Source organism: Anneissia japonica, unplaced genomic scaffold (genome assembly GCF_011630105.1).
Source record: "Anneissia japonica isolate Jap-2015-1 unplaced genomic scaffold, ASM1163010v1 scaffold287835_len3118868_cov185, whole genome shotgun sequence".
In the NCBI taxonomy this organism is placed as follows: domain Eukaryota; kingdom Metazoa; phylum Echinodermata; class Crinoidea; order Comatulida; family Comatulidae; genus Anneissia; species Anneissia japonica.
Window position 1 is genome coordinate 2,129,249 of NW_022737223.1, and position 26,937 is coordinate 2,156,185.

At 32.7% G+C, this 26,937-nt stretch overlaps 1 protein-coding gene across 1 annotated transcript; it reads left to right on the top strand.

Annotated features, from left to right (window-relative positions):
• The first annotated feature begins 80 nt into the window (after nt 1-80).
• Nucleotides 81-26,937, top strand: LOC117117148 (kinesin-like protein KIFC3). The gene is made up of 17 exons (XM_033261358.1): nt 81-217; nt 2,375-2,425; nt 3,058-3,178; nt 13,152-13,226; nt 13,506-13,594; nt 14,716-14,908; nt 15,014-15,021; nt 15,391-15,639; nt 15,950-16,429; nt 19,517-19,672; nt 20,411-20,584; nt 21,087-21,659; nt 22,298-22,533; nt 23,137-23,384; nt 23,898-24,101; nt 24,941-25,119; nt 25,435-26,937. Exons 2-17 carry the CDS (start codon nt 2,411-2,413, stop codon nt 25,504-25,506), a joined length of 3,072 nt encoding a protein of 1,023 aa, XP_033117249.1. The 5' UTR covers nt 81-217; nt 2,375-2,410; the 3' UTR covers nt 25,507-26,937.

A 26,937-nucleotide genomic window follows, 5' to 3' on the forward strand; every position in this document is an offset into this window, starting at 1 on the left:
AGCATAGACTTTGTGATTAGAGGGCGTTTAGTATGATTTCATCGCTTTTGAATTTTTCGCCGCGACGAAGATAAATTCGTTCTAGATGATTACACACGTACAAAGTTAACTTGAGTTCAGGCAATTGAGCATGCAAAGTTGGTTGGATCATAAGTGAAGTAGTCTTGACGAAATATTCTTACATATTTTGTACACCGCTTTCATTATCTGTCATCTGGTGAGTTTGAGTTTGGTTATGATTTTGAATTATTTTAGACAAACCATACAGAAAGAAAATAACAAATCTATGTAAAAAACGAGTAATTTTACCGTGACTCACGCAGGACGTTTCGTAGGCCTATCAAATGAACACCTAAATACTTACCTATTTGGTAAAATATACAGTAACATTATAAAGTACTGATGAAAGTTACCTAGCTAGCTAGGAGTTCTATGTAACAAACCATCTAAATGCATAATTTTTAATTAATTCTTTATATATAGTAATCGTTCTCGTGAATGCTGCGTCGAATCATTAACGATGAAATGTAGTGGATAAAGGCTAATGTGATAATTACACGAGTTCAAGACTTCTGTCTTACTTAGATATTAATGACTCATTCTGTGGTAACATTTGTATACATGAATAGAACCAGACAATAGTTTAATTGAGGTCTCTCAGATTTGCCTTACACCAAACAAGAAGCACTAAAGGACTTTTCTGTTCCAAGGAAATAAATTGAAATAGTATATATATATATATATATATATATATATAGTTGTAGGCCCTACACCAGAGGTTCTCAACTATGTATATGTCCCAATAGGAGCCAAAATTGCTCATTGAATAAATTTGAAGGGCCAGGGCAAGAGGTGTGCGCGTAAGTGGCGCGAGGCGGTGAGGGTTTGAACGGAGGGGTGGCTCCCTCCCAAATTAGGGATTTTTAAAAAAGTAATAAGCCGCTATTACGTTCATACAGGGCATCTTGACCTAAGAAAGTTACCCTTGTGTTTGGTAATAATGCAAAAGTCAAAATGTTATCACACAATGGGTCATCAGTAATCAAACACTTTTAATCACATATGAACGTAGGCCCATGTCATCTTACATTGTTACAATCATGATCTCGCCTGGTTTAGTGGCTGAAATTAGCCTTCGATGCTTGTGCCAGTTGTTTAAAGTCCAGTTTGAATTCAGTTGTGGTTAGAATTCTAAGCCCAAGCCTAAAAGAAGATATTATTTTCAGCTTGTTCTTGCAGGCTCCATAACATGCACGCGTGGGCATAACATGAGATGAGAACCCCAGCCCTACACAATTAAATAATAAATAAATAAAAAAGGATGAAACAGATAGTGACATTATTACACTACCTAATACACACGCTCTTTGAACCCATTATCTAGCCTCATTCGTGAAAGTACTCAATTTTATTATCATACCCCAGTGACCTATCAATTGGGTATTCTTTCAAAATGAATGCATCTTCCCCTAAACCTTTGACTACAAAAACAGAGAAGTGAAGGAATGGAGAAGGAAGTATTTATTTATACCATGACTTTCTTTTATAAAAACGCTGTTTTGTTACAAAATCATGAGAAGGGCTTTTTAAGGCCACTAATTATAATATTTTTCTCAAGCTTTACAGTAAGAAGTTTTTCTAATCCCAAATAAAATGGTATTTGTTTGAGGACAAAATACTAAACAAAGTTAGAAACATGGTGATTTTGTTGGTAAGAAACAAAATCAGCTATTAATTAAATAAAAAAATATAAACAAATCATGTCCACAAAATGACGCTGTTTTTTTATTTTCCCCGCCTCAGAGGCCTCCCTCCACCCTGTATCGGAGAGGCCTATATAAACTAATAGTTTGGTCGCCGATGAGATACAAAAATCACCATCCTTAGGTCAAGATGCCCTGTATGAGAGTCAAGGGCCCTCGGATGGCGCTATGTACGAAAGTACAACTCTTGCACTGCCTGTCAGGGGTGTTGCCATGTCGTCGGGAAAATCTTAGTGATGCCACTGACCTGGATAATTTAATCAGTAAAACTCCTTTTGAAAATTAAATCCTCTACATATATTATCTACATAAATTATTTAGTTATTCCTGCTGTTTCTTTAAACATTTATGGTGTAGAATCAACCAACACTTATGAGAGATTTAGGACACTGTAGGACTTGTTCAGTGTTGCTATGCAACATACTTTAAGGATTATTGTTTCCATAGTGACTGATATTAAAGAGATACCCTTAACATTGTTTTAATCCATTGCATTGCAAAGACTGATAATCACTGACAGACTGTTTAACAATGAGTGTTGCTTATTATATACAGAAATACTGCAACAATAATAACAACAATCTATTAGTTATTATTGTATTTTTTCTCAGGTAGACCTGTTTTGATTGGTTGTTAATTAAATTACCATGTCCTCTTTCAAGGTAAGATATGGCAATATATTTATATAGACTGAGTTTTTTACATACAGATGATAAATAATAATTTGTAAATACATATTGTGGTGCACTGTAATTGTCCTAAGGAAATCTGTTGAAATTGATATGGTTCAAATTAAAAAAAAAATGAAAGAGCTATGGCAATAATGATGTAAGCATAAGAATGAGATAAAATTACCTGACCTTTTCAAGAGGGGGAAAACCTTGAATTGTGAAGAACTTAAAGGTCATTAAAAGACACATCAGAAGTCGGGAAAGCTCACTTCTGGTCATCTAGGAATAAAAATTTCTTTTTGGGGTTTTTTGGAAACACTTTCAACCTCCCTCTGTCAAATCTTGGATCCGCCCCTGATAGCAATAGCTATAACAATAACATAGTGACTATGATAGTGATAGCGATAATAATCATAATAATAATAATACTAATAATAATAATAATAATACTTAATAATAGCAAAGATGAGGAAAAAGAAGCTTAGTTGTAATTATATATATGAAATCTCCAACATATGTAATGAATGGAGTTCATAACAAATAAATATTAAATATTATTGACATTTTTTTTGTCTAGAATACAAATACTAAGATAACCGTTATTGTTTTTTTGTTACATGCAGAGCCCTCGTGATGGTAATGGGGGAATGGTTTTTCACACTCCGAAAACCTACAGCCCTAGGGGTAGACCTTCCCCGACTCCATCAAAGACGGAACTTATGATGGCGGAGCTAGGCTTTTCAGGTAAGACCAAATTAAAATATTAGTTTATACATTCAATCATTATTATTGCCACATTTATTTTTTCTAAATATAGTACTGTTCTGAAATTCTGATATAATATTAAACTTACACAGTAATACACTTTTTCATATCAATTTGTTTGGTCTACTTTACTGCAAATGCGTTCCTGTGAAAATCACCTTATCTCTTAACCATTAGCCCTTCTTCAAACACATTGACTGATTTTACTACAAAAACCGTAGCTCAAAAACTAGAGGTTGGATAAATAAGGTTAAAACGGTTCATAGGTTATAAATATAGCTATTGCAAACAATTTATAAAATATTTGTTTTCAAATATTTGGCCCCCCCCCCCCCCCCCTGGTATCAAAGACTTGTTAAAATTCATTAAATGAATAAGCTTGATGCTTGATAGTGGACATATCTTATTCCTACAATCGTCATGCATAAATTGGGAATGTATTTTTAATAGTGTTTCACTAATGAATGATCGTTTAAAAAAGTTAATTTTTATATACCCTTTCCAATGAAATCGCTCAAATACTGCACCATGCGGCATTCTCAATGTGTTGATTTTTGTCTTTCTTACACACACGCAGTATTAAATATGTATTGTTATGTGGTCAAAACAAGCTAAACAAATTGATATGTATAAGAAAACCGAGGCAGGCTGAAAAGTCAGACAGATACTCTTCAAAGCCAATTGATCAACAGAAATGTATTCAAAAGCCATGAATGGAAGCCATTATGTGCATAAAGTAGGGTTTCTTTGATAAATAATTAGGGAATTGTATTTGAATGTCTAAATGTTTTTTGTCAATAGAGAGGGCTGCAACCCAGCGCATGACCTGTAGTTATTCATTCAAGCCAAACAAGGCACAATTTTGGTTATTTTGAGGTTAATTAGTGAGTTATTTACTCTTGTCTTTTCAGTGAGATGACTTCCTTGAGTAACAATTGATATAGTTTATATAATTGGATATAAATTATATAATTAAATATTTATAAACATCTTGAAGTAGTGGGGTAGCTGTGTGCTTGTGCTAATAAATATTTGTTACAGTAGTCTATAAAGTGCTGCCTGTCATTTTACTCTATATTTATAAACAAATAAAATAATATTTTGAAATTGAATAGGAACATACTGTGTGATTTTATAATGTCTAAAAAATGGTAGCTTAATACTATATAATACTATGGTTTTCTCCAAAGTGCTGCATTTTCATGATTTAAAATTATATTTAATTCAAGTTTTCTTGAAGTAAAATCATTAAAAAAAATGGAGATAAAACTGTGATATCAATTGAACCAAGGTGGTATAAAATTGAGGTCAATTAAAGGTCATGCTACATATCTTCCAAATTAGAAGCAGACGACAATCCCAGATGAGGAGTTGTCACACACTGTAGCCTATTGTACAAAGAAAAAGAACAATTGAATCATTGAATACTGCTAAACACAACATGATTTTAGTACTGTATAGTTAAACTATATCTACCAAATACTTAGCAATATGTATTGGCTAATTGGGGAAAACCATGATATGAAAAACCACAATTCGTCATGGTGAAAAATGACAAGGAAATGTATTTTCTACATATATTAGTATACCCAAAACCGATTGAGTGAGCCTTTGAAAACTGAAATTGTCATATTTTTCAGGGGGTTAGCCCCTGAAACACTTTTGGGAGATTTTGAGTGATGCCTGACCACGCCCACTTGTTTTTGTCTGACCACGCCCACTTGTTTTTGTCTGGCAAATCCTGGCACCACCATTGTTTAATAGTAATACTAGTAGTACAGCATACCAATCACTTATATTTTCACTTTACCTTTATTGTCTCTTTTTGTTATAATTTAAAACATTATCTAAATTATCAAAACATTATCAAAACTATTATATTTAACGGTATTCATAAAAGCCCCCCTTAAGTCATCACTAGGTATGTAATTTATGTACAGTACATGTAATATAATCCACAATGTAGACATAAAGCCATATGTCAATTGCCTCATTCCTTAGGTATGTAATATTTTTAGCATCAGAAAAAAGTAGATGCAAATTTTGATCTTCAAATTATTAAAATACTGTAGATCATAAGTAATATGTATATCATAGGTAATTTAACTTTATAGCGGGAATATTCATGGTGATGATAATGATGATGGTGGTAATGATGATTTGATGACAATGATGATAATAATTTTATGTTGATGATGAGGATAATGATTTGATGATGATGATGATCATGATTTGATGATGATATGATGATGATACAGTGGTGATGCTGCTGATGATGATGAAGATGATAACGATGATATGATGGTGGTATGGTAATGATAATGCTGATCATGTGGTAGAGTTAAGCTGTTTGAAAACGATCCATACTACTCTCAGTTTCAAATAATTTTCAAAATGTTTACTGGTATATGAATAAGGTGCAGGTACAGAGCTAATAAATGTAATAGTTAGTCTTCAATATGTTTATAGTACCCATGAAGTTCTGAATGATTATTAGCATATTTTTCACCTACATCATAATTACCTCGAGTACTTAACGATTCAATTACTTTCCATCAAAATCTGCCATGGATCTTACAAGTATGTTTCAGAATCACCATTGTTGCGATTGATTTATAATGAAAGCCCACCTGCCCTCAATTTGAAATGATACATCTGATTAAGATGTTTCTTTAGACAGGTGTTAGCATATTTCACCCTTCATCAATTAACAATATAACTTTGATATTATATCTGCATCATTATACCTCATATAGACAGTTACATAAAGATGTAACTGTCCCCTGAAAATGAAAAAAAAAATCATAAAATAAAATTTTGAAATTGACTTGCTCATTTTGCAGTAACATACTAACTAGAGCATAGGAATTATTGAATTTAAAAGATGTGTACCCTAATTTTTATACTGAATTAATGTTAATAGAATATAATAAATACTTCCAGTAACTGGAGGTTTCCCTGTCATTTTCGCTGTAAAATTATGGATGGAATTTTATACACTAATTTAATTTTATGTTCAAGTTGATATTTTTTTTATGTTACTTCAAAATTAGCAAAAGGTATTCAAAATGATTTTTACGATTTTTTTGGTATTTTGCATAGGACAATACATTTTTAAAGATGTAGTTATCAGTCATCAGGGGAAAAAAAATCAAAAATTTTAATTTCACTTTTGAATTTGTATAATGGAGATATTTAAGTAAGTTATTATTAATGCAATAAAATTTATATGACAAATCATAAAAAATGTATTATATTAATTTAAATTATTAGACTACCCAGAACAAATTTAAATCTTTTAAATGGGAAACTAAAAGATGTTCAGTTTTCTTCCTCATTTTAATCTTAAAGTAAAATATTAAGTACCGCTAAATACTGTATTTTATTATTTTATTAAATAATAAAATAATAAAATACTGTATTTTATTATTTTCCTTTTTTATACTTTGTTTTGTAATTTGTATCAAATTCCTGCTTTGAAATTGCACACATTGGGCTGTTACAGTAGGTTGCATTTGCAATGCGATAAACTACTCTAATTAAGGAGAAATAAGTGTCAGCATTATTTGTAAAAGTATTATTAATAGTATGGGTAGGCTTTTTTTATACCTTGTCTTGCAAACATATTTTTTTAAAGATTGTCAGAGGAGGGTGGAAAAAAGATAAAATAAAACTTTGTGTTCCTACAGTATTTAGCAAATGTTTTTGCCAAAAACATCCAGATGGATTAGAAAACACAAATAAAATTTTATTGCAGAATGTAGGCAGTGTACAGTAATGGTATGTTTAAATGCTTTAACTTATATATAAATAGGAAGAAATGTACATCTTTTTTTTTTGAGATTTAAAGGCAGAGGCGGCCAAATTTCTAATTTTTTCGTGGCATTATTGTGGGTTTGTTAAACAAGGTTTTAAAGAAGTCTCGCCTTAATGAATTGGATTGGATTGGATTTATTCGGTGTAAACACCAAGGATAGCCCACAGAAGTCTAGAAGAATACTTAATTCCAGTGGGGTCCTTCTGGTGGTGATTGGGCAGTACGCAGGGAGACAATCCCCTACTCTTTTTCGAAGAGTGTACTGCGTTCTTTAACGTGCACATGGGCCATTAATGCACATGGGACCAACGGTTTAAACGTCTCATCCGAAAGACGGTGCGCTATTGTAACTTGTATTTCAGCCCCCTAGCTGAAACACAAGGAGAGGCAGCGATGGGGATTGAACTGGGGAGATCTCCACGGTTCAGCGCATACACAGTGCCTACCACCAGATTAGCCGACTGTGCTAAGCTGTGGAGGAGAAAAGTAAACACCAGATGCTATCAATATACAGGGCTCCACCTTAGATTTATTTGTATATTACCATATTGTATTTTATTTACTCATTTTAATTATTAAATATTGTATTGTTGTGTGTGGAGTTCTCCAAGTTTAACACTATTCATTAACTAGTAAAATCGTCTTAGGTAAAGTTCCAATAGATTCTTTGATTCAGACATATTTGATTTTCATATTCTGTTAAAAATAGGCTTCTTTTTGGTCTGTGGTACCTAGCTGAAATCAATATGCCTACATATGATATGTACACATTTCAATCTGTTTTGGGGGTTCATATGATATCTCAAATCAATACTTTTTAATTAAATTCTATCAATATAAACTATAGGAGGGATGAATCATTGACCAAAACTATTGTCTCATGAATCATAGCTTATGTCCTCCTGGGGAGAACAATAATGGTAACATATGTCGACATTTTTAAATCAATAGGATGCAACTGTACATCTCTGTGGTACTCGAGCATCAAGTAAATATCTGCTTCGGTTCATAGAGGATGGTACAATATTCATTTATGTAATATAGACACTGTAATTCATCTCATAAATCTCATATTTTTGACCATATATGGAGTTTATATCATATCATCATGCCCATATATTGGCAGAAAATACACATTTGAAACCTGTAGGCACAACCATGGCAGGTTAAGAAAACCTCAATATACCTTAAATACTATAATAAAATAATAATAATAATAATAATAATAATAATAATAATAATAAATTGGAAAATTTGTATAGTGCCTGTTAGAAAAATACATGGGTGCTTAAAGATATAATAAGTTGTTGATTAAAGAGATAAGTTGCACAGAAAAAAAAATGAAAATAAAACTTTATTATTATCAGCATACTTGTCTTTCACCTTTGTATAAGTTCTTAAAGTTCAAATTTTAATTCACTTACTATACCTTAATGCTAGTGTTTTGTTGAAAGGGACAACCTTTTTTTTTTATAGCTTTTGCTAGTGGATCAGTTAGTTTATTGAATCATAAGAATTAAAGTAAGCACAGAGGTAGGCCTTGTGCATGTCCTCAATTGACCTACATGAGTGCAGTACTGCTGTTTCAAGCTGTTTTTAATTTCTTGATCATTATACACTTTTTTTAACATTTTAACGATTATAAGGCAGTCAGATGATTTAAAATTTAAGGTTTTCAAAATTATTATTATTGGCCTTCTAATGATAATATTTAAAGTTTGAATGAATTATTAATAAAATGATTCAACATTCGTACAAATGTTTTGATAGTTGAAAAAATTGATGATAGGTTAATTATTATTACTTAATACAGTAATGATAATGATATGCTTAATTTCTACTCAAATGGAAGGGCATATAAGAGGTACCAAGCTTCTATAACCATTTCTATTCTGCCTACTGAATATTATTATTAAGAACAAAAAAAGAAAAAGAAAATGCAGAACTATTGAAACAAACATCTATTCATAAAGTACCGTATAAAAACAAAAAGTTTTTGTGTCTACTGCCTCTGCAATTTGGCAAAATCTATGTATGCAGAGAACGTAGGACGCCTGGTAGGACGGTCACGGATAAGTGATTCCGTTCTAGCGTCGCACCGTCGAACGAATCGAAAGCTCCCTGTTGGCTCACTTGCAAGTTGTGTGAGTTAATCCTTTTTAAAAGATCAAAGTTCAAAGAGAGGAATTATGGGATACTGTTACCCCATAAGCTAAAGATAGAAATTAACAGTTTTCCAAACATAAATCGAGTCTCCACATAGAAAGTACCCAAAAACACTATGTCAAGCAGTAGAAACCTGCTCTAATTTAGTTGGAGCCTAATTTTAATTTAATGCTAATAGCTTGACTAAAAGCTGTCTATGAAGAGTAGAAACTCTGTAGAAATGTCGTCAGAACTCTAGAATTACACATCAGAAGTTATGATTAAAAAAAATATGTTGATTTTGCATTGGTAGCCTATGGCCTATTATTAACTCAATACCTAATACAGGAAGAATTGGAACAGCTTGTTTTCTAAAGAGAATGCCCCGCATTCTTGGGACTTAAGTAATCCATTCTATTTTCAATCTATTTAAACTATTGTGAATAATATCCTTGGAGGGATCCCTTAACGGGTTAGTTGATAAAAGACCTAGTTGTTTGGTTTGCTGTAGCTCTAATCACAGCTCAATTCTCTGTATCCTGTTTAACCTGTATTTGTTGTGTGTAGTCATGGAAACCAGCATAGGAATTTACCATGACACAAGTGGAAAAAGTTAATGTATTTATGAGTGTTGGTAAAGCATGACAAATTGAAATACAATAGAAATTCTAAATAGGAACACCTCTATTCATAGACCACCTCCATCATTTCCTCTTCCAATGAAAAAAATCTTTGACTTTGCTCTCAAAATGTTTAGAGAGAACAATCTATTTAATGGGCCATATTTTCTTCCATCTCAAGTGTGGTCCCTTAATAGAATTTTCCACAGTACAGTTGCATGTCCTTCCCTAGCCCAACTAGGTACTGGCTTAGGCAAAAAAATATATACTAGTAGTAGTAGCCCCTCCCTTAACATTCACAAGTCATTCCTAGCAGCACCCCCATTTCAAACTCCTAGATACACCACTATGTCTGTAGTTTTATTATACCATGAAGGAATAACTTATTCCTCCATGATTACCGGTATACCATCCCCCATCATCAGGGTAGCTTGCTGTACTCTACTCAGCAAAATGGCTCATAACATTACAAGACAAAGCAAACAATAGCAATCAATACCATGAGCTAATTACATAACACTGAAGATAACACTTCAATTCAAGGCCTGTGTTAAACTAATAAACTTAAACAATAAAATTCAATATTTGATTTGCTTACTTGTAATTAATATAGCTTTCATTTAAAGTTTGAACACAAAAAATGTTTTCTTAGCCAGCTTACAGACGCATACATAATACTTCTTCTATTATTTAAAATAGATTACTAAATTGGCTGGTAATCAATTTAAGGATGTTTGTAGTGAATAAAAGTCTATAAAGCACTGACCAGATTATCAATCCATACGTGTCTATATATGGTCATGTAGTGATGTCATCATGACCATATTTAGGCATGTCACATGTTTTTGTCAAATAAAATTTATAGGGGTAATGGACAGGGCTTAAAAATGCAAATCAGAATAAAGATCCCTATTTTTTTCAGTGAGTTAGGTTTGTGAGGAGGACAAACAAACAATTTTTTTAGGCCTTAAATGTTGATAACTTATTTTATCTCTTTCAATGGGCAATTTTCTTTTTATTATAAATTTTTTTTTTAAAGAATTTTTCAGATTGTACAACAGAATGTATTTATTTAACAAATAATTATTACACTAATTATTTAATTCTTTCAGTATTTTATTTATAACTTGTAACCAATAATAAAATACTGATTAGGGCAAATAAAATTAATTGCTAGTTTTTTGTCCCCGCCCTCATCTAAAGTTATAGCCTCTTGAAAAAAATTTTATATTCCCTATTTAAAAAAAACAATCATTTTTATATAGAAATAAACATAATGACGATCAAAGCCTAAGGAGAGGTGGAAATATAAATAACAGAATACATTACCAAAATTCACTTTACTTCTTTTACAAGTTTTATTATTTTCCAGTTTGCATTTACCACTAAGTAAATAGCAATAGTAAATACCATTTCAAAGCCTAAATGTGAAACTAACAGTTAGTTTTAATTGGCTTATATATTTGAGCAGCAAACATATTGCAGTACTGTACTGTACTGTATTTTATTGCCAGTGTTCTAGAACTTGAGGGATACTGTATTGATACAATCTGTGTAAAGTGACCTGTAACCAGAATCCAGAAGTGTTGCTGGATGTTTGCACTCTGAATGTCACCACACAACTAAGCCACTGTGGTTAGGTTGCCTAGCAGCATCTGAGTTGTTTATTGTGTCTACCATGTGGCAAATATTGAGGCCATGCTGAGGCCTTCAAGGAAGTCCAATCAGGGAGTTGTTATCTAAATAACAACTCCCTGGTCCAACTAATAATAGAAAAAAACTACTTTATTTGATTTTATTATAAATAATATGAAATACTTTTATTACTATTACCATAGTTCCTCTGGTATAAGCCCAACTCCCTTGAACACAAGGGGGTGGACTTATACCTGGGGAGTGCCATTTTTAATCAAATGGCAATATTTTGGCACTTTAGGCCTCATGCCTAAGCCAATATTTTATATAATTTCTCTGAGAATATTTTTAATATCATACCCTGGGCTTTTGACACAGGAAATACTGGTACATAAAATGGGCATAAAAAAGGGGTGGGCTAATACTTGAGAAACTACAGTAATAATGTAGGCTAAAAATTATAGTCTTGTCTAATTTTCTTGTCAGTTAATTTTTCTTAATTCATCTTTTATTTTGAACATCGTAGAATATTAATGCATTCTTGTCTCCCCCTGAAATTGGCCCTAAGCATGTTATCAACTTTCATCTTTCGTTGATCAAATACAAGACTAAAACTTTTAATTAAGTAGCGGTCGTGTCACAAAGTACAAACATTTTCAGATCCAAAAATCACGGTATTTTTTTTTTCTCCCTGCAATGTTAAAATCACTACCTCAAACTTATGCAACTGTTTTGCATAAAAATATGTAGTTCCCTAGAGCAATGAAATATATAGATGTATAGTAATTCAATCAGCATATTAAGGATTATTGAGATAAGGAGGCTGTTGGGGAGGGGGTACTAATTAGGGGATTGAAGTGATTGCATATATAATTACATATGTGTATAACTTTTATGCTCAACAAGTTTTCAGTGGAACACAATTTTTCTTGGCCCTTACACCTCATGCCTTCCCATCCCCTATTAGTTAATGGCAGTGGTGTACACTACCTGTACTAATACAGTACAGTACCTCCTTGCCTAGAGCAATACTATCATTTCTCTTATAAATTATCCTACAGTAATTTTATGCTTGGATTTGTAATGAGTATTCCTATGTGTATTGATGAACAGTCTTATTTGAGTTATCGTTTTATTTATAGAAGCCATATAATTCTGACATGCTGTCCAAATCTAATATTTCTTGCTGCTATTAAAAAATAAAATAAAATACTGACTGTTTGAATGTACACATTTATTCAGTTGTGACGTGCAAATAAATATTAATTTGAAAAACTGCATAAAAACGACAGTTTGCCAAATGCATATCTAATGTGTCAGGATGATATTTCAAGCACATACGGCATATGATCATACCTCGTGATGTAGGCGTAGATATAATTATGTAGCCCACAGAATGATCAAATTCCCAGAGAATACAATTCGAACAGTGGCGTATCTAGAGGTCATGAAATAAGGGAGGGGGGATAACAGGGGTGCAAAGGTGAAGTGTAAGTCTGAGTGATTAAGGGGCGCTAGCTGGCAAAATAAAGTGATATGAGGTCATTTTTAACTATTGGAGCGTAATTATTTTGCTTTGAAAGTTCGGTGGGGGGGGGGGCGGTATTATATATTTTCTAAAGTTACTAGTGGTGTCTTAAAATATTTCTACATGAAAAAACAAATTATTTCCTACCAACTGTTGTTAATATCATCAGTATTTTTATATAATGAAAATTTGTTTGACTTTTTTTAGCTGAAGACACTACAAGCTACACAGAGAGCCTGGCATCTGATACCGACACAGATTCCGAGGAAGAACTTGTAAAAGGTGAGATTTAAAATTAATACAAATAAATGAAAACATTAATTACTCCTAAATTTAGCTCAGTTTCTCTTAAAAACCAATTTTAATTCCAATGCAGTATACGTTCCTTGGGTAGATGCAGAATATATTGAAAGATTTTATAATACTATATCTAAGAATTAAATCTTTGCAATCATTGTAGTTGTGTGATACTAAATAATATAAAATCTGAGATAGGCTAATTATCACGAGTAAGGCAAGGTACTGGATATTATTCTTTTTTTTTTCATATCCCTAATACAGATGATGCAACGGTAGCAAAGTATGAAGCAATGAAGAAAGAAATAGAGGGACTAAATAGTCAACGAGAGGAGCTACTACTCAAAGTAAAGGTAAATAACATTCAAATTAGGTTTGCTTCGTAGCACTGTGACCATAATACAAATAGATGAATAATAATAACATATTGTTTAACATTGTTTCTTATTAGCCATTCCAACCCTCTTATTGCTGTTAGCTTAGTGCAGTCATAGTGGTGGTTAAAAAAGTAAATAAATAAACCAAATTTTACTACTCACCCACTGCACTATTCAGGATATTTCAGCTCCATTCCCAATAATAACATAATTACTTGAATAGGAACAAATGATACCATAATCATATGAAGCATAGGCAGTGGCGGCGCCAGCAGGGGCCCCTGTATAAGAGACAGCTTCAAGGAAGTCCAACCAGGGAGTTGCAAAGCTTCGGGCAGTCGGACCAAAATGAAAAAAAAATAGGCCTAGTTATCCCAGCCATTTCCGGCCATCTAGAAGTCCAAATTTTTTTTATAAAAAAATCTCGTTTTTGGAGGTGACACCCACCTCCCATACCCACCCCTGGCCTGGGCCTTCTGCCCTCAGATAATGCTGCGCACTATAGTTACACCTATAAATACTTAGCTCCCCCACCCCCCAGTCGGACATCTTAGCACCCCCATAAATTATATCCTAGAGCCGCCACTGAGCATAGGTAAGAAAATTCCTTTCTTAAACTTTGGTTCAGTGGTAGAGATGTTATATTATTCTAATAGTTTTATTCTTTGACTATTGCTGCTATAGAGTTTGAAATATTTCCAAGTGTGTTAACAATTACTATGGCCCTTTTTTACTTTCTTTATTTGGACTCTCTGTCAAATCTAGGCGATTTTGTAATGCTGTATCTTCTTTTTTTCATATTCTTTTTTAAGGAGTTAATGTCTCTAAACATGGTTTTTACATCAGGCTTCCTATTTACTTTAATTCAATTTCTCTTTTTGATAAAACTATTGATATTTATTTTGATTCATGAGGATTATTTAGAACTAACGTTAAAAGTTTTGTATTTTTCGGCTTTTACTGACTTATTTATCCATGTTACTTGTTTTATTCTTCAGATTTTTGTCATTCTTCCATGTATTCCATTCTCCTAAAGGCAGACATCCTGCTGTTGGATGTAAATTGAAATAAAATAAATTCTTAATTTCATTTCATAGAATTTCCGAGAAAGTACAAAAAAATATAAATCGCGATGTGAAAAAGAACAAAATAGTAAATGGCAACAAATCAAGATCATGAGGAAAACGCATGAGACCCACTTGGATGACAAGAGATCCGTCATCAAAAATCTACAAGATGTCATTGAAGAACAAGAAACCAGGATCTATGAACTTGAAGGTGAAGTGAAAGGTACATATTAGTTGATTTAGATTTGTACAGGTCTCCATCCAATTAAAGACTCCTTCTGGGACTGAACTTTCTGTGGTCTTTAGCAGCTTTGCTCTCTTATTAAAGATAAAAGTGTGCTACATACATTTAATTAGAAAAAGACCTATATTATATCACCTGAGAGTTCATCAAATTTGCTATATGTCCTATTTTGCAAATTTTCGTATTCCATCATCTTTGATCATTAGTAAAATTCTTATTGAAGAATTAAAATATTAGCAAAACTAATAAACTGATATATATAAATCAAGGTAGCCGTTAACACTGTTAAATCATATATAAATCATCAAAGAAAGGTAAATACAGTGTTTGATTAAAGGACTTAATAAATACATCGTGTAGCATAGCTCTCAACGAATGTAGTCCTGTAAATAAATGAATAAAGAAATTGTGTAATAAAATGCCTCTGGCGGGACTCGAACCTGCGACCTCTCGCTGTCAAGACGCTGTCTCTTATACAACCAAAGACTGAGAAAGTTTCAATGATCATTCAACAATTGACTGATGACCTGGACAAGCAACACACAGAGAATGCCAAGCTAAGAGGCCAAGTTCTTTCCTTAGAAAATGATGTTTCAAATCTACAGAAAGATTTTGAGGAAGAACGGCAGGAATTAGAAGATGAAATAATGTCAGCAAGGAAAGAAGTGAATGGAACAAAAAATGAAAATATTTCAAATGGACATCGTGAGGTATCATTGGAAGTTTGTAGAATGTGTAAAGCTCTGTCCAAACTACAAACTTTTATTTGACAAAAACATGCAACATGCCTAAGTATGGTCACAATGACATCACATCATGACCATATATATAGGCACATCATGACTATATATGGGCATAAAACAGTTTTTTGTCAAAGAAAATTTAATGCTCTGGACAGAGCTTTAAATATCTTGGGAATCCTATTCAAGATTTTTTTTTTAAAGAAATAGTTTTCACCAATAATAGAATCAATTGGAGAGGGTACTATTTAATTGTTTTTCTTTTGAAATTAATCTTCAGATTGTTCGTGGGGTAACAGACAGTGAGAAGGAAGTCCAGAAGCTAAAGTTGGTAAACATAAACCTTAAGAAAGAACTTGAAAGCGCCAGGCAGGACAGAGAAGAAGTTCACAAACTGACAGTGGCAAATGCTCAGTTACAGCAAGACCTTACCAATGCCCACAAAGAGAACAAACATGTGCAGAGTCTGAAAAGTTCCATAAAAAAATTGGAAGAACAACTGTCTGGGTCACATAAAGAGCTTAATGAGGCTAAAAAAGAATCTGGAGAGATTAAGAAACTCACCGAGAACAATGCTCAACTGGAATTGGCACTCAGTACTGCTCGGAAAGATAGCAAACACGCTCAGAAGTTACAGAATTCTGTGACAAAGCTGGAAGAACAGCTGTTGAATATTCAAAGAGAAAAGGCGGAGAGTATAGAAAAGATTCATGTTCTGAAGCAGCAGTGTGCTGATAAAGTCGATGCTGACAAATTCAAGGTAAAGTATTATAATTTATTCTGTCACTTAAATATTTCTACAGCATGGTATAATTTTGTAGTTAATGTAATACCAATTATGTTTCTTAGACTTGTTATTTGTATGTGCATAACAATTATGTGTGATGTGAGATTTTTTGTTTGTTTGAAGAATCTAATTGTATTCAACTGTAATGTTAGTGGTGAAAACCGAAAAACCCTCACAAATATATAATTGCTAATTTAAAATGATCTAATCAGGTATGACTTCCAAATTATAAAACACAGATTGAAATGATACCGCTTTTACTGACTTGCTGTTTTAAAACAAAAATTCTTCAGTTGTCTGCCATATGGTGTTCCAATTTTTAACTGAAATCTAATAATAAAAATATACAAAGTAAGCAGTAATAAATGGTATTATTTAAGTATATAAACTCAATGTTGAGTAGATATGTTACTGGAGTAACAGATATGTTACCGGAGTTGACAGATTAAGTGGTGATGATTTTACTGTTGAAAGCTCGAGTAATCCACGTAAAGCAGATGTTTGCTGTATTGGATTCTGGGAGCTAACTATAACATCCATATGGTGTATGTTGACACTGCAATAATCAATTAAATATAACAAATGTGGCAAAGACAAGCCAAACCAGTCACTCAATCGCAAATCATGTTTCAGAGATAATGGCCAAAACATGCTTGAATGTCAAAAATGTTGAAATCTATTTTATTGCACTAAACCAACCTTTATATATCTATACATCATTCTATGCTCTTATTTTCCCCATTTTCAATGTTAAAACAACAATTTTTAACTGGTGATGGTCTCTGCCTTAAAAATGCCTGAAATCATAAACTTTGAACCTGATTTCTCAAATATTGTTCTTTAAACAGCTTTATGTTATGCTTTTAACTTTATAAGGAAACTTCGGATTTAAATGATTCTTTTACCATTTTATAGCTCTCATTTTATTGTAGTAATAATTAAAAATCACTTTTTGCGACCAGTGACTGGTTTCGCTTGTCTTTGCCACAAATACTGTACTAGCATGTGGATCAATTCCTAATAGAATACTAATTATTTTCATAATGAGTATTATTAGTCAGCATTAATAAAACATAACCTTCTATAAATATTACAAAGTTAAGATTTAATTATATTAATTGGAGTATTATAATTTACTATTGCATGGCTAAGAATAAATGCTTAGGGAGCATAGGATTTTGCACATTTCTCATTGTTTTTACAGCAGTACAAAACATCGTAAGGGGAAGGGGTCAACAGTGTTTGTACTCTTTTATGCAAATGAAAAATTAATGTTCTCAAAAATAAATCATTTTATGTACTCTGTTGGCAGAGGAATATGTCATAGAAAAGAGATTATTAGTATTTTTACTATTATTATTATTATTTTTATTATTATTATTATTATTATTATTATTATTATTATAGTTACAAAATGTATAGGGAGGATGAGATGGACACAGATTGAACAATATTTATTATTGTTCAATTTATTATTATTATTATTATTATTATTATTATTATTATTATTATTATTATTATTATAACTAAAAATTCTTTATTTCTGTTTTTGAGTTGAAAAATAATGTTTAGGAATAGGGGACAAGCATGAGAGAATGTTTGTTTACATACTAAATGATAAATATCATTAGAGGGGGTATGCACATTGACAATAGTTTAGTCCCCATGCTGTCTGCTTATTATTTATGCCTAATTAGCATAGGTAATTACTTTTCTTCATACTCGTTCTGGATCAGTGCACAGCACTAAGCGTGCGATGTCCGTTACCAGCCCTTACAAGATGACTAAACTGAGCAGTATTCTATTGATCAACAACTGCTGTCGTCTGCTCTGACCTGTGATAGTCTGCAAAATGGGATGATGGGATTGTTTTGATAGGATTTTATCCTTACTACATTAGACTATGTTATGGCTAGCATTTCATTATGGCTGTTGAATTAGCAAGTATAATTTTAGGATTGTTATAATAAATAATTGGATGCAATTATTGTGTGCACGACAAGCAAGAAGAGATGTCGTTTGTAAGGTTTACGGAATATTGCAATGGACTATATTGATGTAAGTGAGTCATTGATGGTAATATGCACTTGAGTATGTATGCCACTGTTATTGTTGTACAGTATCACTATATCTTAAATTTGTAACATAGCAACCCAAGTCACCTGCATAGTTAGCAGCCTCAGCTGGTATATACAATGTGCTTATAATACTCTTTAGTTTGGAACTAATTACTTTAGGTTTATCCCCCAATAAACCACTTGTGAAATCTATGTGATGAACCAGAGCGAGTCTATTTAAAATAAAGAGGGATCTGTTTCATAAATTGATTAGGAAAATGAATAGTATTGACCTTCAAATAGAATTTATTCATTTAAATTCATTTTTATATCATGAAAGCTTTTTCAAGCCAGCAACAAATCCACATTATGGGGGATACGCCCTCGTCGCTGACCAGGGATCTATTAAACTGTAACCCTTTCCAGCACCAGTTAGGCCTCGGCCATCCCAGGACTCAGACGCTTCCCTATTTAATATATAATTTAGCAAATTTTTTAAAGATATGTACATATTTTATTTCTTCTATTATTCACCTTACCTCAGGATTTGCTCTTCATGTCCATGTTTTTTTTAATGTACATTGAATGTACCTAATGATGAATTAAATTTTATTTATTTATTTATTTCAAAAAATGATATAAAGAAGCACAATTGAGTACAATAATAATTATTATGATTATTGTAACAGTATTATATCATTATGAATCATTATCATTATGACGGTAGTCATAATCCCAACTTAAATCAAACTCATTTTCATTCCTGCATTTATATAGTAATATTATTATTTAGATATGTTTACTTCTAACACCGTTTTATTAGACAACAATAATGAGTGTTACAACAAAAACTTCATAAAAACAGGGAGGCTTTATCAATGATATGTTCCAGGACCATGCTGGTCTCTCTCGTCCTTTATAGATGGCGCCTTTTCGTTTAGCCTTACAACAGTAACTTTCTTTTAAATGTATTCTAACGTTTATTCAATTTTTTCACTGCCAGGTACTAGAAACCGAGAATGCAAGGTTGCGTGATCGCATCTTAAAATTAGAAACGCACGAGGCACACTTAAAAGAAGCAACGGTAGAAATTAACACACTCCAGGGCCAGCTGCAAGCAGTGCATGATGAATTGGAACACTTGAAAGAAAACCCAGAAGTACGTTTCCATCAAATATTATTTCATATTTAATTACATTGCTTTTATATGCAATTATTGATTTGATACATATGTTTAGACATGAGGGTTACTAGTGATTTAATTACTTCCTTTGTTTGGATGCATCAATTGATATCATTCTTATGCAACAAATATCATATATTTTAACCTATCATTTTAAAAATAGAGAGATTTAAAAATAGTTCCACACTAAAAAACATAATTTGTAGATCCAGGCCTATTTTTCTAACTCAAAAGCAAAGCTAAGAGCGGTCAAGACAATAGACCTTTTCAGAGTGGCATTCAAACTTAACTGACCAACCAATCAGAACAGGGCAAAGAATATGCGGGTGGTCTACAAACATGCGCATGGTGTACAACACGCGCATGTTTTGCGTATTTTTTTAGACTGTCGTTTTGTGGGATCTTACCAACAATACCCCCAAGGAGTGGGGCTTAGTGGAAGGTCCATAGTGCTTGGGTATTCCTACAGGTTCTAGTTACAAGATACAATAATCTTTTTTTATTGTTACCTTGTAAAATTGGAACAAAGTTTATAAAATCTGAAGAAGTAAAACAAATGTGTGGTCGACTGATTACACAAGATAGCATACAAGTTCATTGTTTCAACTGCTATAACTACATCTCTTCTTCCTTCATTTCCCCGTAACTATTTTATATTTAGTTAATGATACCATTTTTCATTCATAATGTTGTTTATTATATTGATGTATAAAGGTTGTTACCAAGACTGTTACTGTGGAATCGGAAGTCGCTAAGAAGCAGCTAAGTGCGTCCCAAGCTCAGGTAATCAAGCTGAAGAGCCAGTTAAAACAGTTGAAGAACCTGTATGCCGACACTGAGAGCCAGCTTAAACAGACCAGGCAAGAAAGCCTACTCCTTGAACAGAAGGTATCAATAACATTTTTAATATTAATAATAATAATTATAAAAATTTTATGTATTACATATTGCACTCTACCTCTTTGCACTTTACACAAAATTATAGAACAAAATACCTCAAATCAAATTTTACAGTAATTAATATATTGATATATTGTGGTGACAAACTGTACTAGGTCTCAAAGGGACATTCCAACTCTGCGATATTGTATTTTATTGTACAGTACTGTATGTATAATAATGGAATTTGGTGAGGATTTTTATAGTAATAACGATAAGGATAATGATAGGCTAAGGATGATGAGGATGATGGTGATTATTGTGGTGAGTTGGACAGGCGATTAGGATGGTGATAGTAATAATGATGATGATGATGATGATTACTGGAGATAATAATGAAGGAAAAGGATGGTTATGGTGACAATGATGAAATGATGATTGATGATGACAGAGATGTTATGGTGAGGATTATTATAATTATGGTGATCATGACTGCAATCTTCATTTTCAGATTGCATCTCAAGCTCAGGAGATGGTTCAAATAAAGCGACAAACTGAAGAACAAGTTGAGGAACTCCTACTCAGTAAAGAGGAAGCAATTGCAGAAAACGAAGCAGAGTCTGAGGAAAAAGTTCGCATGATGCAAGACCGATTTGACAGCATGCACAGAAAATTCCAAGAGATCCGACCAGGGCTGCTGGATCTTGCGAAAGAGTACAAGCAGTTGAGGCAACTTTGTAGCAAGTTCCCAACAATGCTTGCCAACGCGATCCAGAAGACCAAACAGGAGATCGGACAAGCCATTGCAGGAATTGATGACAACAACAAAGAACTTGTACGCAAATACAAAAAGGAGATGACTTTGAGAAAGAAGTACCATAACGAACTTGTGGATCTGAAAGGGAACATCAGAGTGTTCTGTCGCGTACGCCCTATTATTAAGGAAGATGGCAGCGGAGCAAATGCACGAAATGTGGTTTCCTACGATAGAGATGATGATGGTCTAATCTTTGTGACAAATAAAACTCGGCAGTCTTCTTATGAGGTGGACAAAGTCTTTGAAGCTACTTCCACACAGGAGGAGGTTAGTATTAAGCTGTTGTTTGGCCATATATAGTCATGATGTGCCTATATATGGTCATGATATGAGATCCTCATGACCATATTTAGTCATTTTACATGTTTTTGTCAAATAAAATTTTATTGTGTGGGCAGGGCTTAAGCTTTAATTGGGATTTTGTTGATTGGTTTAATTTGACTAATACTGATAGTTTGAGTCTGTGGTGGGGGAAGCAGTAGGCTTATGACTTAAGTTATTTTTTGGTTTAGTTATTATTCAGTTTCTTTAAAAACACAATTATAATAGCAGCACAACAACGTCAACAGTAAAAATATATTGAGCAATTGTATTGAGTTCTTACAGCAATGTTAATATCAACAATATTAATAATAACAATAGAGTACTAATAGTATGAGGTAATAAATAATCACATTGAGTATTGTTTAGGAATTAAGTGAAAGAGTTTCTCTAGACATTAATTATTCTCCCTTCTGTTGATTGTCTTAGTAATAATGAAAACATGAACTTTACCCAACTGACATTGTGACATTAAAATACTTAATGAATATTCATTACCTTTGTGTCAGATGTTGCGATTCAGTTTAAAGCGCATCTCATTCGATGACATCAGTATTATAATCTTTATTTTCAATTTTTAACAGTTGTTTAAAGAAGCTGAGTCTCTCATCATTAGCAGCATTGATGGTTACAATGTTTGCATCTTTGCTTACGGACAAACTGGTTCTGGAAAAACATACACCATGGAAGGTCCATTGACAGACCCTGGACTCAACCAGAGGGCGCTCCGACAGCTCTTTCTTGAAATTGAAGAAAGAGAGAAAGAGTGGGATTATACCATTTCTGTTAGTGTCATGGAAATTTACAATGAAACACTACGGTATGAATGATTAATTGATTATATTACTGATTTAAATTTTCAACTTCATACCACCAGCGAGTACAGGATGGATTTTCATGGAGTGTCAACATTTGTAATCAATTGCATGAATTAATCAAATTATTTAAAGAGACCGGTCTACACTACTCACTGCAATGTATTTCTGTCTTCTTTCATCTCGGAATTCAATAAATGTATACTTGAGTCCATCAATTTGTCTTCTCTGCATGGGCCTGCATATCTATATGACTTATTTACATATTCCACTTTCTCAATCAATTCTTAAAGATGCACTGTCCAATCATGGCCTAAATAAAACAGAAATTTAAATCTATATTTGAATTGCTTTTTGTACTGTACTTTTTTTTATATGTTTCTGGTTTGAAAGTTAATAATTTATTTGGAATTTTAAAAGAGCTAGTCAAGATTTTATTAGTAATTTTTGAGGTATTTTCTGATACTTTTCTCAGACTTTCTGACATGTTTCTTTTTCCTCACTCATTTTTTTCTTGTTCTATTGCTGTAAAGCTGTATTGTCTGTAAAAATCAGTGCAAATACTTTTTGTTTTCAATCTTGTTTTTTATTCAAATTATTTTCATCAGGGACCTTTTAAGTAGTGATCCAGCTCAAAAGTTAGACATTAAGATGAGTCCAGAGGGCGGTCTCTATGTACCAGGGCTAACAATGACTGAAGTAAAATGTGTGGAAGATGTTAACGATGTTTTTAAGAATGGCAAGAAAAACCGTGCAACGGCCTGCACGGATATGAACGAACACAGCTCTCGGTCCCATGCTTTGCTGTGTGTGTCTATATTGGGGAAAAACAAGACAACTGGAGTAAGAAGTAATGGTAGGTAACAGATGCAGGCCTAATCTATATTATTGGTGTAGGTTTATTATTACAAGGTTATGTATCTTAGTAATATTTATCATTCCTCTGATTAACTTAAACATACATATCAGAAATTAAACTGATTTAAAAAAAAAAACTCACAATGCCATCAGATTTCCTGAACAAACAAGCCTAGCAAACCAAGATTATTACCAGAAAAGGAGAAACAAAATTAAGAAAAGAAAGAAATAGTACATTACTTAAGGATATTGTTGATTGTGCTAAATTTTGGTTTGTTATGCTGTTTTTTGTTGTTAGATGCTATCACCTTTTTTTTTTGCAACTGATCCCCATTTACAGTATATTGGTAGAGTTGATGATGGAACAAAAACAAATTAAAATAAGCATGCAACAACTGTGCACAAAGACGAACATAAAAGTATGTTCACTATTTACAGTACCTGTAATGTAATTAATGCTAAAAGATGAGATTGCCCACATAGAATAAGTATTTATCTTGAATTCTTACAGGCAAGTTAAACTTAGTAGATTTAGCTGGTTCAGAACGTGTTGATAAATCTGGCTCAGGGAACGATACAACACGTTTAAAAGAGGCTCAGAACATCAACAAAAGTCTCTCATCACTGGGCGATGTCATTCACGCTCTGAGAAACAAACAGAACCATATTCCATATCGTAACTCAAAGCTCACCTATCTACTACAAGATTCACTAGGTAAGTAAAGCATTAATGTATGACATGTAAATGTAGTGGTATCAGTTGTTACAATATGTGTACAATATGATGGTATGTAGGCCTATGTATGTAGTGGGATTTATATAGGACCTTTTATATAGTGCATAATGCAGAAGTCTCTATGCGCTGGGAGAAACCAAAGAAAAAGAAGTAAAAAACTAAACCAGGATTATTCTAAACTAACTTTGGAACAAAAAACACAAGCAGATGAACCAGGATCACAGCACCATTCTCCTGCAGTTTCTGGCAATGATGTTTTTGATCTAAAGGTTTTGAAAAATGTGAAAAAAAAAAAATATCATAATATATTTAATCGTTTATCAAAAAAGTCTTTTAAAGTCAGAGGTAGTTTTTAGAAACCAGGCTAAAGTATACAGAAGTAAGCACTTAAAATATTTTTCAGGTAATAGCTCAACAAAGACGATATATCTATTGACTTTTGCCTGATTGAATTACTGATAATTATAGTTTATTTTTGTTATTTGCCAGAAAGGAAAGCAGAACATGGACTTAATTGTTGATGTTTATTTGACTTTCATCTTAATTCTTATCTATTTGCAAGGAAAGCAGAATGTGGACTTAATTGTTGATGTTTATTTGACTTTCATCTTAAGTCTTATCTATTTGCACTACTGCAATTGTTTATCATTGGACAATAGTTATCCCTTTAAGTATATATCTGAAACCCTGGGTAAAATATTCATGAAATGAATTTTAAAAATGCTATATGTATTAAATAATGATAAACAGGAAAAAAATGATAATGAATTGTTATTATTTTATTCATTTATTTTATCAATATAAATATGTGTTTGCAGGTGGTGATAGTAAGACGTTGATGGTTGTACAGGTGTCTCCGGTCTTCAAAAATGCGAGTGAGACTCAGTGTAGTCTGAACTTTGCTCAGCGTGTGCGTTCGGTCGAACTTGGGGCTGCTACCAAAAAAACAGACAGTGCAGAAGTTGCAGTGCTTCGGGAGAAGCTCGCACAATATGAGGTAGATATGTTATCAATATACATGTAAATAATATATTAATATATTTTTAATAAACATGAACTGACATGCAAATAATTATTATGCACATATTTATAATAAAGTATATACATAAATTGATATTCAAATTATTACTATGTAATTATTTGAAATTTGTTTCTATATTCATTCAAATTAATGAATATGTTAGACATTTGTTATTGCAGTACGGTTAATGAATTTAAATTAAATTTATTGCACCTTACATAATAATTCTTAATATATTTTTGTACTTTTTCGACTTTTAACAACAATTTGGGTTTCTTTCTTTCTTTAAAGGATGTTCCAACCTATTCTTCACCATCACGCTTGAGGACACCTACCAAAAGTCGTGCAACACCAAAGAAATAAAAAAACAGTATTATTAAATGTGTCTCTGTTTTCCATTGTCCAACGGCAGGTTACAGATCACTGCACAACTCAGCGAAGAATGTCAAATAAAAAATGTGTGTACTCAATATAATATATCATTCATAATCATTAATAATTATAAAAATGTCTTTTCCATAAAAAATACTATACAATTATGATATTCACAATAGTTTTCTCAGTATTATATCACGACTGGTTTTTCAGAGGGACCTCACTCAAAAATGGCGTTCGGTCGAAACACACACACCATTAGGCAAATTTAAGGGGGCCCAGCTGGCCCAGGTACCCTGCCCCTAATGTTTTGAAAATTATAAAAATAAGAAAATTATATTCAAATTCAAGTCTGAGAGTGCCATCTCAGGCCATCTAGAGGTGCCATAAACATAAATTCCCTTTCCTCAACCCCAGCCATGGTGGGGCAGAGATCGTAGCCTGTATCTGTCGAAGTCCCTTCCTGGGCCCCACTATTTTGAATTCCTGGATCCGCCACTGGAAACCTTTGTGATCTGACTCTTGGTTCTTTATAATATTAGTGTTCCTTGTAAGGCCATGCATGGTGATCTATAGAGCACCATGCATGGCCCTTTGTAGTGTGCTGTGCATGTGGTCCTAGAATGTACCATAAAGGCCATAGCAACCTTATCTACAACACATAAACTGACATTGTCATTAATATAATCTGTTGGGAAAAAATATAAAATGCACAATTTAAGGTTTAAATATGGTGCAATAAATGTATATATAATGCTGATCGACGGTTCCTGATGAAACATTTCTGGATGAAGAAACAAATGTAAATATCAACATGTGTATAGAGATAGATATTTAAAATTTTATTCAACCACCAGAAATAATATTGTTGTCAAAAGATATATCTATGATTGTAGATGTAGATTGCTTACTAATTGAGTTTTATGAGTATGAATATTAAAGTACTGTATATACTCGCGTATAAGGCGATTTGCTTATGTGACGATCCCCAAGTTCAAGAACATTTTTAGACGATTTTTGTATGTCAGGCGTATAAAAACAACCTTCTCATTTCATCGTCAGAATTCCTAATTTTTGCTGCATTTTATGGTCTTCATACCCGCATTCAGCTGTTTGAAAATGTAGGGCCAATCTTCCAAATACCATTTGACAGGGCTTTTAAATGTTCATCAAAATCTCATTTCCTCGCATTTATTGCGTTCATTTATACTAAAAGTTAGTAGCTCCATTTAAGTAGAAAATATGCGTATTACAGACACACAAGACGAACCTGATTTGAAAATTAAAAAAATATTTGTATGTGTTGCGCGTATGAGACCCCTGTTCTTTTGAAAAGTAATTGTATTTTAAGCTTTGTCTTATATGTGGGAATATATAGTAACAGGGGTCCAAAGTGGCGTATCAAGTCTTGAAATGGAG

Coding starts and splice junctions, on each gene's coding strand:
- LOC117117148 (XM_033261358.1), top strand. Junction 13,227..13,505: donor CGAGGAAGAACTTGTAAAAG/GTGAGATTTAAA, acceptor TCCCTAATACAG/ATGATGCAACGGTAGCAAAG. Junction 21,660..22,297: donor CTACTTCCACACAGGAGGAG/GTTAGTATTAAG, acceptor AATTTTTAACAG/TTGTTTAAAGAAGCTGAGTC.